Below are 16,125 nucleotides of genomic sequence, written 5' to 3'. Positions count from 1 at the left end.
CGTTTTTTTTTATCTTGCAGCAAAATTACCTTGCTCAGGTCACATCCAATATTTGGGGAACAAAGTTCAAGATAGTGGGGCTGGCTACTTTTTTACCCACCAATCTCGGTGCAGGTAACAAATCAACGTGTTGGATAATTAAACATTAATTCCAGTTAAGTCTAATTTGTCTGTTGTCACTTTTCTTTTCCTAATTTATTTATTTTTATTGTGCCTCTCACTCCTTAGTTATCTACAAGACAAGCCTCCTCCATCTGCAGCCCAGACAGATGACCATCTACCTGCCAGAGGTGCGGAAAATCTCCATGGACTACATCAACCTCCCTGTCTTCAGCCCCAATGTTTTTAGCGAGGATGAAGATGACCTGCCTGTTTCAGGCCCTACTGGCGGTGCTGATGACAACCCACCCTGCACTGTCAACATCCCTATTGCCCCCATCCATAGTCCAGCCCAGGCCATGTCCCCTGCCCAAAGCATTGGTCTGGTCCAGTCACTCCTAGCCAATCAGAATGTTCAGTTGGATGTCCTAACCAATTCCACGGCAACCTCTACTGGAGGGGCTGCTGGTGGGTCAGACCAAAGCCAGGACACCATCTTGACAGCCCAGTACACAGTACCGACCAGGTACTCGAGTCCTGGTCAGGTCATATTTGGGGGACTGGAAGTAGGTCGCCTAGTGGTTGGACCGCCACCTTCTCATCATCCTTCACAACAACAACAACAACAGCAACAACACCCAAGTCAACATCAACAACAGCAACAACAACAGTCACTTCAACACCACCAACAACAAATTCAGCACCATCAACAGCAACTCCAACAGCAGCAGCAGCAGATGCTCCAGCACCAACACTTACAACAACAGCAGCAGCACATTCAGCAGCAGCTCCAACACATACAGCAGCAGCAGCTCCAGCAGCACATACATCTACAGCAACAGCAACAACTTCAGCAGCAACTGCAGCAACAGCATCAACTGCAGCAACAGCAGCAAATGCACCATCAGCTGCAAGCACAGCAGCAACAGCAGCACCATCAGCTTCAGCAGCTTCAAATTCAAATCCCCGTTTCCTCGATGTCTTCAGGACAGCCTTCGGGTGTACCTCTGCACCAGCTACAACCTGGGGCCTTGCATATCCAGATTCCTCATCAGTCTGCTGATTTAGTGGTTGAGAGAGCAGTAGGGGGCGAGCACGAACACTTACTGAAGATCAAAACTACTCGGTCACCTCCACAGCTGGCTGAGGGTGACACGGTGGTGTTCAGTGCCCCTCTAGAGCTAAGCAAGATGAACCCCCCACCCCCCTACCCTGGGACAGTGGCTGCTGCTGTGGCTGCTGCTGCTGCTGCCTCGGTATCAGCTTCCGCTGCATCTTCCAGTGCTGCGTCTGGATTAGGAGGGGGCGCCAGTGGAACTCCTCCCGCTGGAGACCTTTGCATGAAGAAGGGTGAGTTTCCACTTCATCCTTCAGGCCAGCAACAAGCTCAGTATCCAACACCGCTGGGCTATGAGAGGATAACGACATTTGACAGCAGTGGGAATGTGGAAGAAGTATGTCGTCCTCGAACACGCCTGGTCTGCAATCAGAATGTCTACACGCTCCAAGGACCTGGCAGCTCCGCCACTCTCAGGGTAACCTCGTCTTCATCCTCCTCCTCAGCTGACAAGAAGCTGCAGCTGCCCTACACCTCTGCTACCCTGAACAGACTCACTGCACCTCGCTATTCTATACCCAGTGGAGACCCGCCTCCGTACCCTGATTCAGCTAATCAGAACAGCTCTGCTGGCAGGAATCCCGGACAGAGGCTTGACAGCAGTTTGATCCACGCCACCCTCAGGAGGAACAGCCGAGAGGCAGCCCTCAAAGTTTCCCAGATGCTGGAACCACCTAGACCACTCCCTCCCAAGGCGAAAAACAGTACTGCACTAGCAGCCTCGTTCCAGCAGAGGGTGCCAACAGCCTTATACACCTGTAGTCAGTGTAGCAGTGGATCTAGTGTTGGAGGCACTGCCCCAGGGAGTGCTAATGGAATAGCGGGAGGAACTATTATCAGACAAGATTTTCCTCCAGGCAACGGAGCACCGCACAGCACAGTCATTGTTCATTCAAACAGTGCTACTCCTCTGGCCTCCCAGTCCTCTTATAATCTGATGAGTTCACTTGAAGTGTCTGGAGCTGCAGCAGGGGTAAGCGGCAGAGATAGGGCTGATTACGTTAATTCAGCATTCACAGAGGATGAGACACTGAACCAATCATTGAGGCATCTGGCACTAGGAGGAAGTGATGCATCAGGGCTGGTGGTCAAGCGCCCACCTCCCTATCAGTGGGATCCAGCATCCACAGAGGAGGTGTGGGTTCCTCAGGAACGGACAGCGACTTTAAACTCCACTGCCCCCCCTGTACCACACAAACCACCTCCCCTTATTCTTAGCCCAGCTCAGCACTTGGATGTAACCAGGCTGCCTTTTGTCCTTTCTCCAAAGTCCCCCACAAGTCCTAGTGCTGCATCATTCCAAGCTGCTGCTGCTGCAGCAGCTACAGGCTACCAGATCTCGCTCCAGTACCCCCCAGCAACTGCCTATTCTGGAGCCCAGCTCCAACCCATCCCAGGTTCTCCACGCCCCTGCGCCTCACCAAAGGAGGTGGTGGCACCTTTGCCCTTTTCACAACAGGATGCAACCCTAGTGTTACCACCAGGTTATTCTGCAAATCTGGCCAACCTAGCCTGCTGCCCCCTCCCACCTATGTACCCAGGAGGAAGTGCTTGTGCTGGGCTTCCCATTCCTCCCATTGCCCTCCACACACCCTGGGGTACTTACAATTCTTGCCCACCTATGACCAGTCCTGCAGTGCCACTACCACCCAAAGCCTCCCACCTGGCAGTAGACAAAAATGTTCTCTCACCACCACCTCCTCCGCCACCACCACCTCCGCCACCACCAGCAGAGCTGCAGAGCCATGGGGGATTACAAGAGACCATGACAGAGGCTGGGGAGAGTTTTCAGGAGGTGCTCTCCTTGACTGAGAGCCCTGTACCGCAGCGATCGGAGAAGTTCAGTAAGAAGAACCGCAAGCGCGTGGACGGTCGGGCTGAGGAAGCTAATGTGCCGCCACTGGCCGAAGGGAGCAAATCCAAAAAAGAGGGCAGAGCCCTGGGTGATTTCAATTCTCTCATTTCCAGTCCACGGTTGGGAGGAAGAGACAAGAAGAAGATCAAGGGACAGAAGGAGCAACAGTTGAAGGCTAAGAAGCTGAGTAAAGCCACTGCCAATAGTGAGTTCCAAGATAGTTCAGAAAGTGAGCCAGAGCTATTTATCAGTGGGGACGAGCTGCTCAATCAGTGCCAGAGCAGTAAAAAGGGTTGGAAGAGTAAGAGGAACTTGAGGGCTGCCAGTGAGCTGGATGAGATCAAGTGTCGAAAAGCCAATGAGAAGGAGGACAGAGGGCTTGGCAGCCAGGGCTTTGTGTATGTCATGGCCAACAAGCAGCCACTGTGGAATGAAGCCACGCAGGTATACCAGCTGGACTTCGGTGGCCGTGTCACCCAGGAGTCCGCCAAGAACTTTCAGATTGAACTGGAGGGGAGACAGGTGATACTTTTCTTATATAACTTGCAGAAATAATAAGTACACACATTCAACATTTATTGATTTAGAGCATTTCTCCAACAGGATTGAACCTTTTTTCCTTTCAACCTGCATGAACGTTTTTTTGTTTGTTTGTTTTGTTTTTCCTGTGTAGGTGATGCAGTTTGGCAGAATTGATGGCAATGCCTACATCCTGGACTTCCAATATCCCTTCTCTGCTGTGCAGGCCTTTGCAGTAGCTTTGGCCAATGTTACTCAACGCCTCAAATGAGATGTCTCCTCCCTATTTACCCTGAGTTGTGGGCTTTAGATGCAGTCTGTTGAAGGGGGTACAGCTGTTTCATTTGAGAATCATAAACTCTTGGATTGGATTCTGGAGACGAGGACTAAAATAAGCCCTGGCCATAGAGAGAAATACAATCACGCTGCACTACACAATGCTGCCACTAGTGTTGGTGCAAAAGCATCGATTGCATTTATGAAGGATGCCGTCAGACCTGCTCCGTTCGGCAGTTGCCGGCACCCTGCAGTGCATGTAGGGCCAAAGAGCTGAGCTTTGGTAAATCATCATGCAAATAAATGCTGCTTTAGCTAGGAGAAGCTTATAGATGTGATAACCAATTGGTTAAGAGAGAGAGAGAGAGAGAGAGAGAGGAATTGCTATGGTGCAGTTTTCAAAAGAAGCAGCAGTAATACTTGAAAAACACACTCTGGAGATCAAACTTGTTATCCCTAGAGCGCACAGGTACTACTGGGCACTGAAATCCATTGCTGTACAAACCTTTAGTGAAACAGTTACCACTTTATTATACTGCTTTTGCTTTTAGGATTTTCTTAAAAGACTAAACACAGTGGAGGGTAGGAGGGTCTTTTTTTGTTTTTGCTCTCTGCCCTTTCCTTTTGTTACTGTTGCAGCCTGTCTGGGCTGGAAATGAGGTTTAGATATATGCATTATTTTGGAACACTACTAAGAGTTCAGGCTTTTCACTGTTGTGAAAAGTGGGCCACTGTTACAATATCTGAAAGGTAAAGACCTGCAGTCCACGTGCTGCTTTGAAGGAAGAAGAAATGTTACTCTAATTTATATGTACATGTTGTTTATCGATTCAGATATAAAGCTTAACATTATTGTCATTGTTGTGTTACATAATCCTCACACAGCTTTCTTACCTGATTTATTTGGGAGACTGAGTTTGAATATTACTGTGTAGTCAGGAGAATTCAGGTCATAGCAGTGTACAGACGTATCCTGTACTATCCTGTACTGGTGACATGGGCGCCAAAGAAGTGGCCAAGGCCGAGACTGAACAATTTAAGCTCTGGCATGAAGTGATTTGTCACCTGATGTCACTTCTGTGAAGTGAGTATGTAGTTGTTGTTGTTTTGGGGGGGCTGTCCCTTCTCTTAAAGACCACACTAAACATCCTAGTAAGGTACATGAAATATTTTTGTATATTTCACTTATGCCATTTCATACTCTTTTCAGAACTCATGTAAATACATATCAGTCAAATGTACAATGTTGTAAAGAGACTTAGGTGGCAGATTTCTGTTTACACTTGTCTCCACTGTGTGTAAGTGTAATTCCACATGTGGAGGAGAGCTGTAGTACTGTTTTAACTAAGCAGCCAGGACCATAGAGAGCAGTTAAGTTGATCTTACCATCACTGAAACTCTAAAGTCTGGTCTCCGACGGAGAATGAAGCTACGAGATCTGCCCGTTCAGTAAGCTGACTTTGAAATCTGAAAAGCTGTTTTGTTTTGGGGTTTTTGTTGTTGTTGTTGTTGTTGCTGTTTGAGGCAGGGAAGCTTTTGTTTGTGATCAGCTAAGGACAAAGAGCGAGGCCAGCTGGAAGAACTATGGGCAGCAGTAAATTATTCATTCACGGTGCAAATATGTGCATTAGATGACAGCCAAAAATCACAGAGAGAAACGGGAATGTTGAGTGCTCAGTGAAATTGGGAAGGTGTGATGGCATACCACCTCAAATATTTGTGCCAAAATATAGACTTCTGAAAATCTCAAGCTGAAACAAACAGGCCTATTGGGAAGTGTAACTTCTTTACTTTGGACCAGCTCTGCTTGGTTTGATGAGATTATTAGATTTTTTTATTTTATTTTTTCTCATATTTAAAAAAGAAAAAAACAAAACAAGCATGTCTGTTGGGAAGTGGGTTGTAGAGATGTGGACTGAGGAGAAAAATAAATGGTCTCCTGATCTTGAAAACGAGCATGTCGTAAAGAAAACTTCTTTTTTTTTTTGTTAGTTGTGCAATATTTTCTTTAACAAAAAAACCTTTGTCATTTCTTGTGACCACAGTTTGTTACCTTTTTACTTTAGCATCTCAGTTGCTGGTCTGTACATCTTTATTTATGAGATTGTTCCTCAATGTAGATCAAGTATACATACTGTATATTGTGAAGTTTTTTTCCCCCAAACATTTCTTTGTGTTGGGGGGGGGTTTACAAGTATAGCCCAAGTTATGAGATGGAAATGCAGGGATTGGGTTTGAGGGATGGGAACAGGTGACTTTTTGATGTTTTGTGAAGTTTGCATTGGTGGAAAAGATGTGAATGAGTAAGTGCCCGGTTTATTGTAGTTTGTAGACTAGTTATGTAGAGTGTAAATGTCAAGTCATGGTGTGTCTGTATTCAGCTGTGCAGTCTACCAGCCCCATCAGTGTTGAATCTATCCTCTTCAACCATGTGTGGTCATGACTTCCTGCACATACACACTCATTCATCGTTCACAGGAGTTCACAAGTGTAAGCCACTGAGTTCACGTTCAGCGTTGCTAATGGACTTGGTTAAGGGTTCACTTTAAACTGATGATGACCTGTTGTAGATATTGTAGAATTTGGCTTTTCTCTAGAAAAGATCTGTGCTTTGTATTTGTAGCTGTAGACTTAAATGACAAAAAAAAAAAACTTGGGGAAAAAAGTCAGTCTGACTTGGTGACTGAACGTTTATAGTGAATGGATAGTAAGGCATGCCATGTAAATTATTTTATAATTGTATATGTCACGCATCTTTTGAATAAAATGTCATTGTTTCAGAAAAACACTGGTTTTGTCTTAAATATACATAAATATACTGCAAAGCTCCAAGGAGCCAGACTTTCTTGTAATTTTTTGTGCTCTTAAGCAATAGTCCTCCAGGTTTCTGAAGGTTCTTCCAAGTTGTTGTTGTTGTTGTTGTTGGGTTTTTTTGGACATAGGCTGCTTTTTCATTCATTTTCAGTCCAGTCCTTGTACCTGACAATTTTCAGAGGGATGTTTGTTTGGTTGATAAGCCACTTAACACTTATCTATGGATCATTCAAGCTCAAAACAGGAACCTAAATGGCGGGATGAACCAGTGTTGTGTCTATATAGCAAACAACTTAGCAAAGAACAAATGTTAAGTTCTATCTTTAGTTACTTTGTTGCTATCAGCCTGCTGGAAAAAAAAAATTTCTTTATTGAATCTGTAATTTACCACAAATGGTTTCCAAAGTACTATTAGCCCGAAACGTGATATATCATAGGATGGTGTGTCCTCAACACATTTAAGGAAGCTGATGAAGTGGGTGGCCTAAAAACACTCTACAGCAGATGAACGGTATCTGAAAGTCGTGTCCTTACAAGATGGGAAAGAAAATCCAGGACCTGAGCTAGCAGCTGACTCTTCAGTTGATCCATCAGTTCACTGAATCCACATTAGAAATGGTCTCAATGAAAAGGTGACTATCAAGAAGCCACACTTAAGAAATGAAAACATAGAGAAAAGGCTGCAGTGTGCCAAATTAAACAAGAACTGGACTGCTAATCAGTGGCACTGTGTATTATGAAGTGATGAATCCAAATGGTTTTGTTGAAATTATCAATATGTGCAGAAGAGTTCACGAAAGAGGTACAACAGTGAGTGTTCACAGCCTTCCATCAAACACATGCCAGACCTCAACATTGAATACTGAGGCAAACGTCCACATGGTTGAAATCAGATCTAAGCAGCTGCTGAACCAGTATATACAAGGTGGTTCTGTTATCTCAGACAGCAGACACTTTGAAAGTGGCGAGTGCGACACACCTGTACAGCCATCACTGATAGTACCAATTAATATGACTTTTACTGCTGAGAAAAGACAAAGAACATCGTAATTTTGACTAATTTAATACATGTACAGTCTGAGATTCTGCTACTGAGATGTGTATAAACCTGTGGACGTTCCCAAAGCACAGCTTCCTATAGCACAGATAAAAAAGAACTTAATTCCTCTTATTAAAGGAGACTTTATCAATATTTTAAAATAGAAGAAAAAGCCTTGAGTTTAATCGCACACTTCATTTACCGTAATTAATATTTATGCGAAAGCGCGCATAAAAATTAAGAATTTACCTCATGTTTTGTCGTATTTAGATTTGTACTTGCAGTTTTTACCTCATTTTTTGTCATATTATTTTTTTATTTTTTTATTTTTTTTGTTGCATTTTACAGTTTTTAGAGTTTATTAAACTGTGTATGTGCTTAAATGGTTTGGCTGGTGTAATGCCAGTTTGTAGAATAAATTAAATTAGTTATTTTGTCTTTACGTTAAGGGGAAAAAAACCCTATATTATCTATATGTTTGAATCCACCCATTTTTCAGTGATTGCTCGCACCTCCTGTCAATCAGTGTGACTCAGATTGCGCTAAGACGCAATAAATTGTTTACTAATTTATTTTATGCAACCGTGGTCTATGGGGGTTGTTAGAGCTAAAAGACGGCTCCACAGACACTTCTTACTGACCAATGTAGCTTCCTGTTAACAGCCTCTGTCCATGGTGCTGAACTCTGATCATGTGACTGTCCTCTACGTTTCCGCCCCCCGCTCTTCTTTTCTTGTTTTAACAGCCCTTTTTTTTAAGCCACACAAACAAAACTGCTTGGGCTGCACTTTTAATTTACGCACGTAACAATACGTGACAGGTGACTGCGCCTTTTACTGAGGCCCCCGGATTGTTTACTCATCGCCATTTCGGGTGTGATAATAATAATAATAATGGACACCGACTACTCGTCCGGCCTGGAGAACCCTCTGTACAGCGAGCTCAAGTATTTCTGTAGGAAAATACGGGAGGCCTACAATGAGCTCAAAGAGGACCTGACACCTTATCGCGATGACCGCTTTTATAGGTAGGCGCCTCTAGCTTAAATATACACACATGCATGGTGGGTTTACTTTCATTGTGTACGTCTGCGTTTTAAATCAGAAATATCTTACATCTCTGTCGTGACGCCAGCCATCCGTCTTTTTTTCGTTTAAAAAAAATGTTATACAGAACCAGTGGTTTTCTAAACCATAAGGCAGGAGAAATTCAAATAAATGGGGAAAACGGGAAAGGCTGAGTCCTTTGCCGACATACACTTAGAGCACATATGTTAGCTAAATCCGCAATTTAAACGCGGTACGATTTCTACCAAAGGCAACAAGTGCTACCCTGTAGAAATGTATTTCTTTAGATGTATTTTAATGTCGGTTAAAAGCCATATTTAATTGTACAAAAGCAAATGGTTGGTTGTATGATTCGTGAGAGATATAATTTTCATCACTCCGGTTGTTAGAAGTCAACGCTCGACATGCGATGTGTTCCCACTACGCCTGCGCGAAACTACAATCAGCCGTCACTTTGAAGATATTTAATCACACGCCTGAATAAAATAAGGCTCTGTTACCATAGATTAAATATATCGATGTAATGTACAACACTAAATTAATTTAGTGTATGTAACGCTTTGCATAGTGTTAAGGTACTAAACGTTAGTGAGCTGATAAACAAAGGAGGCAATGGGATGCTCCTTCACTCCCAGAAGCCTCCTTTTCACGACCCCTTTCCCCTGTCTGCTGCCGTCACGAGACTCCGCCCCTCCCATTCCATGACGTTGCATTCCAGTTGTCGTGGAGTGATGTTGATACGCGGATGTGGATTCACTGCGAAATTTTCACGGGTTTTCACTTGACCAACGTCGCTAACCGACAGAAATGGACATGTACGGGTAAGATTTGTCCAGCCGAGATCCTCGAAGTACTCCACTAGTACTTACAAGCACGAAAAGTAGCGTTAGAGGCACTGTGTGGCTCTGCTGGGATCAACCACTGCTAGCATGAAGTAGCATGGGAGCTAATCACTGTTGACATATCCGTCTCTGAACAGCCTCTGAGCTAACACCGAAACCACTAAGCAAATATTCACCACCAGGTTTCGTTCGTGCTACTTTCTTCGTGTGGATGTCTTACTTAGTGTGTGATAACCCCAGTGACTGTCTCCCCGTGACAGATTGGCTCCCATGCGGCTGTACACCCTATCTAAAAGACATTTTGTGCTAGTCTTCGTGGTCTTCCTGATGTGCTTCGGCCTCACAGTCTTCATAGGAATAACAGGTATGATGACAGTGATCATTCAAATGTAGACGTTAAAATAAACCAGCCATCGCCTATCTTTTCCTGTTTGAGGTTAGGTTAGGTTTCTGGGATGTTGCACTGATTTAACAAGTGTTTTATTTTGTAGGTCCAAGGATTATTGCTGAGCAGGAGCACAATGGTGACCAGTTCCTTGCAAAAAACGTTTCTGTTAAGGTGAGGCATTTGTTAGATAGAAGGATATGCATCGGCAGTTCTGCACTAAAATATTTGAGGACCGTTGTTGAAAAGTCAAGGAAATGCCCATTACTTTGAATTTGATGGAAAATGTTGATAAGAGAGTCACTGCTTGGAGAATTAGACTCCTTTTACACAACGCTTCTTAACAATATTGATATTGTTTTGCTGTGGTGAAACTTAAATGTCCCAAAGATAGACTGCAAAAATCTAGTTTTAGATATTTTCCCTAGTGTCTTTTTATTGTGCTATTTCATGCAGTCACGGAGAACTTGGTGATTCGCTTAAATTGGAATTTTAAAGGGATAGGATTAAATGGCTTATAAAGTGAAATGATTCATCCTCTCCACTCATAATTTCTCTTCTTGCTGCAGAGATGATCTTCTTAAGGCTTTGAGATTAACCATCAGTTGGTTTGCATTAACCAGGCTTTATTATTATTAATTATCATTAATTAATCAGATTTCACTCTACAAATTCACTTTACTGTGTTAGTATAGGTTATAATCTTTATTTGAAGAGCTCTTTAAAAATGTATGTCAGTGCAGCACCTTGATAAGAAGCACATTTTATTACATCACCTTAATGTTCATAGTTCAACTGTGTCTTTAACAGCGTGTCGTTGAAAGTTCACAACTTATCAGAAGGTTTTAGGGGTTCAATATCTTGCCCAAGGATACTTTAGCGAAGCATGTTATTGTTATGTTTGTTTATTACATTGTCATTGATTGTAGCAGTTTATTTTGTTTTATGTTGGTCTGAGAAAAGCGTTCTCATTTGAGCGTCCCCTTTTGTGAAATTTTTTAATAATTGAAGTTTGCTGATAATAGTAATAATAATAATAAATGTATAAACAGATTGTGCCTTTCTTTATGTGTTTTCAGACTGGGCCCTTTCATCTAGTTTCTTCTCCCCTGACCACCTACAATCAGCAGCTGTGGCTCACATGTGTGATGCAGGCTGAAAACAGCAAAAGTAAGAGACCACAGATTGAGCTTTTTACAGTTTTGTGTTGGGGTGGAGACAGCTTTCTCTTTTAGTATAATATGCGTAACACCACGTAACACTACTGTTATTTGTGCTGTCAGTGAGAGATTTCAAGCAGCCCTTTGAGATCAACGTTGAGTTGAAGGGAGTGATGCAGGATGCCAGCGTGATGCACATCAACAACGGGCGCATTAAGTCACGGATGCTGCACTGCGCGGCTGCTGTAAGTATCAGTCAGCCTGCTCTCACAGCAGTGTGTGTGTCAGAGAAGACAATTTTAGATGCACATTTAAGAAGTAGTGCAGATGGTTATTGAGCATGTGTTGTTTTGCTTTTTTCTTTTTGTCTCACCTCACAGAATTGCGATGAGATCATTGTACTGCATCTGGGCTACCTGAACTACACCCAGTACCAGGTTATGGTGAGCTTCAAAGGCCTTGAAAATATCACATATGACATCAAGGTTAAGTTTGTGGTAAGTTAAAAAGATCCCAGGTTTTTTTTGTTTGTTTGTTTGTTTGTTTTTTAAATTGCTCAAGGCCTCAAGTAACTCGCATGCTTTTGAACTCCTCTCTCTCTTGCTCCCCTGTTTTTCCCTCTTCAGTGGAAAACATATAATTCCACCTTCTCACAAGTGGAAATTTGGTTCCGGTTTGTCTTTGTGGTATTGACCTTCATGGTGACCGTAAGAACATGATAATTTTTTTTCCATTCAGTTTGATCTGCACATTCTGTCCTGTTATAGCACTTAAAACCAAAACCTTTTTCCAGATGGGATAACTAATGGTACTTTTTCCTGTTTGTGCCAGTGTATGTTTGCTCACTCACTGAGGAAATTTTCCATGAGAGACTGGGGGATAGAGCAGAAGTGGATGTCTATTCTTCTCCCTTTGTTGCTGCTCTACAATGGTAAGTTTCTCTTCTCACTTGAGGACACATTTTACCTGTCACTTACACACCTGGAGCCGATTGCACCAACTCAACAAACAAAAGCTGGAGTTTCCCAGGGCTGTCTTTTGTCTTCTATTCTGTTCATAATTTTGACAGACAGCGTTTCTACATGTGCCCAAGGGGAAGGAGGGGATCGATTTCAGTGGTCTTGCATCTTATCTCTACTTTTTTGTGGATGAGCTGGTCCTGTTGGCTTCATTGTGTGACAACCTCCACCTTGCACTGGGGCAGTTTGTAGCAGGGATGAGGATGAGGACCTGCAAGTCTTGAGGCTGTGGCTCTCAGCTAGATAGGGGTGGTGGGAGATTGATAGGTGGATTGGTGCATGAGTCTGCCGTGATGCAGTATATTATGGTGACAGTAGAGATGAGTGTGATCTACCGTTCTACCTACCCTCATGTATGGTTATGTATGGTCACATGCTGTGGGTATTCAAGTACAAGTGAGGGACATGAGAATTCTCAGAGTATTGTCTGGGCTCTTCCTTAGAGATAGGGTCAGGAGCTAAGTCATTTGAGAGGAGCTAAAGAAAGAAGAGCTGTTGGAGTGGCTGGACAGAGGGTGTAAAGTGCCCCCTCTGGATAAGTGGGAGAAAATGGATATAACTAAATTAAAATACGTTTCCACTTACAAACATTATATCTGAGTTGTAGAGACTAGTTGCCATTTATATATATATTTTTTATTTATGCATGTGTATTTAAAGTTGTAGAGAGCTGACTCTTACAAACAGGTGATATGAAGCGTGGTGAACACGTCACCTGACACATTACAGAAACATAAATCATCCAATAAGAACATTTGGGTAATAATTTCTATAAGAAAACATACACCTCTCTGTGTACACACTCAACAGTTTGTTTGTTTTCATCGTTCAGATCCTTTCTTCCCGCTGTCATTCCTGGTGAACAGCTGGTTTCCAGGGACCTTGGACACCTTCTTTCAGGCACTGTTCCTGTGTGCTCTGCTGCTCTTCTGGCTTTGTGTTTATCACGGCATCAGAGTCCAGGTGGGTACAGTATTAATCTGCAGCTTCAGTGATTTCCTTCCATTTTTAGCACACCAACATGAATCTTTTATCTTGGTGTTTTGCTTCTGCAGGGTGAGAGGAAATTTCTGACTTTCTACCTGCCTAAGCTGGTTATCGTCGGTCTTCTGTGGCTGTCAGCAGTTACTCTGGGCATATGGCAAACGTAAGCACGACCTCCAGACAGAACCCAGCTCATTGAACTTGTGATTTATATGCATACCGAACAAGCAGACTAAGCTTTACTCCATCTGAATTTTCAGGGTTAATGAACTCCAAGATCCCACCTATCAGTACAAAGTGGATATAGCGAACTTTCAGGTAAGACTGTTACCGTTAGCACTTCTTTAAACAGCTTCTTATAAAGTGAAAGCTGAAGAAATTTCTTATCCAGTGTGTAAGGTTTTATCTGTAATTTGTCATTTAAAAGACTAAAGTTTATAAATTTTTGTTCATTTTAATTTGATTAATGTCCTTATGGATAGATATTACATAGAAATAGCTTCAGGTCTACTTTCATTTATTTTGAGCCCTTTGTTATTTTTTTTAAAGGGTATGAAAGTCTTCTTCCTGATTGTCGTCGCCCTCTACATCTTATACTTGATATTCCTGATTGTCAGAGCTTGTTCTGAACTTAAGAACATGCCTTACTCAGGTATCAGAGCACACCACAACTCTCAGCGTTCGATTCGACTTCAACTTTTAATGTAAAAGTGTTAACCAGCTGTCTCTTCTCGATCACCAGATCTCCGGCTCAAGTTTCTGACAGCGCTGACGTTTGTGGTTCTTATTATAAGGTATGTTCAACAAAGAGCAAACTTTTTTTTAAAATTTTTTCACTATTTCTGTGTTTCTGATTAACCTCTCTTTCTCCCGCAGCATGGCTATTCTCTACCTGAGGTTTGGTGCTAAGGCTCTTCAAGACAACTTTGTTGCTGAATTGTCCACCCATTACCAGAACTATATCCTTTGACTTGTATTCATTTGTGCTCATTTTCATCACAACTTGGCATATTTATTGGTTCATGAGGTGGAGTGGGTTGTCCTCTAAGGCCAGTGGTTCAATTCCCGCGTCCTCTAGTCTACATGTTGAAGGATCCTTTGGCTAGATACTGAACCCTGATTTGAAAAACATGCTGGATGTGTGTGTGAATGAGGCTTGTAGTAAAGAAAGTACTATGAGTGTTCAAATAGTGCTATATAAGTACTAGTCCATTTGATCATCACTGTTCCTTAATTCAAAACATACCAGCTGAATTTTTGTCCTTCTATGGCCTGCTCAACTTTTACTTGTACACATTAGCATTTGTGTATTCTCCTTCGAAAAATGCACTTTATGGTGAGTTAGATAGAAGTTTCTTTGTTGCTCATTTATACCAGCACGCTTTTTTTTTTTTAAATTCAAATTTTATGTTGAATTTCCCAGACTCCCAGTTGAAGGATAATCCAGCTTTCTCCATGCTAAATGACTCAGACGACGAAGTGATATACGGGTAGGTGTTTTATCTACTCGCCTTTCAAATCCTTTTTAATTGTGCAGAGTAAACTCAGTGTAAGCATACTAGACCCCCTGATATTTTTCTTGTTTTTTTTCAGGAGTGATTATGAAGACATGCCTTTACAAAACGGGCGTGCGATCAAAGCAACTGCCAAGTACCAGGATGAGAGTGACAGTGACTGAGGTATCTCTGACTGTGTCCACGTTGGAAACTCTTGTGCACATGTACAAAAAGGATGCACATGAATTTATGTACTCCAAAGTGTACATAATTATATTTTTAAAACGGTTCATGTCTACTGAATGTACTGCTTTTGGATGGTGAGGTATGATGTAGCCACTCAGACTTTTTTTCTTAATTGAAAATAAGGGAAACAAACACTTTGTTTTAATCTATAAACCGCCTACCCTCACCTACCCATTGCCAGCCTTTTTTCTCAACTTGATGATTAAAATTATCAGGAAAAAGGACTCATATTAACCAGGGATGTTTCTGTGAAATCATCATTTCTTCATAATTTCTTTTTCCTTTAAAAAAAAAAAAAGCCTTGTATTAAACAACCGTTGTCTTTCTTGTGTTAATGCCATTTCTTTCCACTCTGGGAACAATGGGAAGTCACTTATCTGGTCAGAGCTGAGTGACATTTACAGGTAATGCTGCATCTGCTGCACATGAGATACAGTGTGGCTCGCTTGTCCTGACACGACATGTAAACAGGGAGTCTGCTGTCTTCAAGACGCTGAATACAGAGAGCCTTAAACTCGACCGCTGGTACCACTCACTATTTCTATTTTTGGCAAAGCAGCTATATGTAAATGCACTTTTCAAGAATTTTATTTATCTTGCCAAAAAAGTGATGACACTGTATTTTGTGACACATTGCATGTATTTTCTCACAGCAGTATAATGGACTACAGACCTATCATGTTAAATGTTTCTTTATCCCAGCATGTAAAGTAGTTGTTGGATTGTTTTGAAGCAAACTTTTTTCCCCCAGCAGCTTTGCCCATATTTCCTTACAATGTGGGAAACTGTGCCATTTTTTTCAGTTGCCTAAAGCTGGAGGTCAAGTTGACAAATTGGCCAAAAAAATTTATTTCTCTTCTCTGTAAATATATATTTTAACCAAGATGGTGCCTTGTCTCTACATCACCCAATTTTCTTCTAAATGGGACTGCAATCTTAAGAATTGTAAGTGCTTCAAGATTAGTGTACATGTCTGATTCTTTCGGTGCAAGTGTAGCTTTTGTTAGTTTAAGGTGGTTAAACTGGGTGGTTTTTGGTGTTTAAAAAATACCTGCAATATTTGTTGCTTCAAAAGATAAAGCTTGTACATGTAGCAGTATCATGTCATGTTGTGTAAATAAAACTATGTACATAAGGCATATCTGTTTTAATAAATCTCTCTTAACACACAAGATGAACATATCAAAATCCCAAAACAAACAGCGGG

General features: G+C 42.2%; 2 protein-coding genes across 2 annotated transcripts in view; both read left to right on the top strand.

Annotated features, from left to right (window-relative positions):
• Window positions 1–5,843, top strand: part of tulp4a (TUB like protein 4a) — a 29,488-nt gene extending 23,645 nt beyond the window's left edge. Inside the window, exons 12-14 of the mRNA XM_085372368.1 lie at window positions 21–114; window positions 229–3,593; window positions 3,745–5,843. Of these exons, the coding sequence (XP_085228494.1) occupies window positions 21–114; window positions 229–3,593; window positions 3,745–3,861 (3,576 nt within the window). The 3' untranslated portion in view covers window positions 3,862–5,843. The remainder of the gene's footprint in view (window positions 1–20; window positions 115–228; window positions 3,594–3,744) is intronic.
• A 3,666-nt stretch (window positions 5,844–9,509) lies between these two features.
• Window positions 9,510–15,939, top strand: tmem181 (transmembrane protein 181). Its single transcript, XM_085373638.1, has 17 exons — window positions 9,510–9,607; window positions 9,889–9,992; window positions 10,120–10,187; window positions 11,093–11,183; window positions 11,297–11,418; window positions 11,554–11,670; window positions 11,800–11,880; window positions 12,005–12,104; window positions 13,025–13,155; window positions 13,248–13,339; window positions 13,437–13,494; window positions 13,726–13,828; window positions 13,919–13,970; window positions 14,053–14,135; window positions 14,423–14,512; window positions 14,600–14,666; window positions 14,770–15,939. The coding sequence occupies exons 1-17, from the start codon at window positions 9,594–9,596 to the stop codon at window positions 14,852–14,854; spliced, it is 1,458 nt and encodes a 485-aa protein (XP_085229764.1). The 5' UTR covers window positions 9,510–9,593; the 3' UTR covers window positions 14,855–15,939.
• The last annotated feature ends 186 nt before the right edge of the window (window positions 15,940–16,125 follow it).

The sequence above is a fragment of the Diplotaxodon limnothrissa genome, linkage group LG15 (assembly GCF_057381915.1).
Source record: "Diplotaxodon limnothrissa isolate DT_005_m linkage group LG15, D_limnothrissa_male_GT1.1, whole genome shotgun sequence".
Taxonomy (NCBI): Eukaryota; Metazoa; Chordata; class Actinopteri; order Cichliformes; family Cichlidae; genus Diplotaxodon; species Diplotaxodon limnothrissa.
Note: the sequence above shows the minus strand (reverse complement) of the source record. Positions and strands in the feature narration are given on the sequence as shown.

Excerpts from the sequence above, each read along its gene's own strand:
- tmem181 (XM_085373638.1), top strand. Across the intron at positions 11,184-11,296 it reads GCAGGCTGAAAACAGCAAAA|TGAGAGATTTCAAGCAGCCC; the intron begins GTAAGAGACCAC and ends TTGTGCTGTCAG. Across the intron at positions 11,671-11,799 it reads ACATCAAGGTTAAGTTTGTG|TGGAAAACATATAATTCCAC; the intron begins GTAAGTTAAAAA and ends TTCCCTCTTCAG.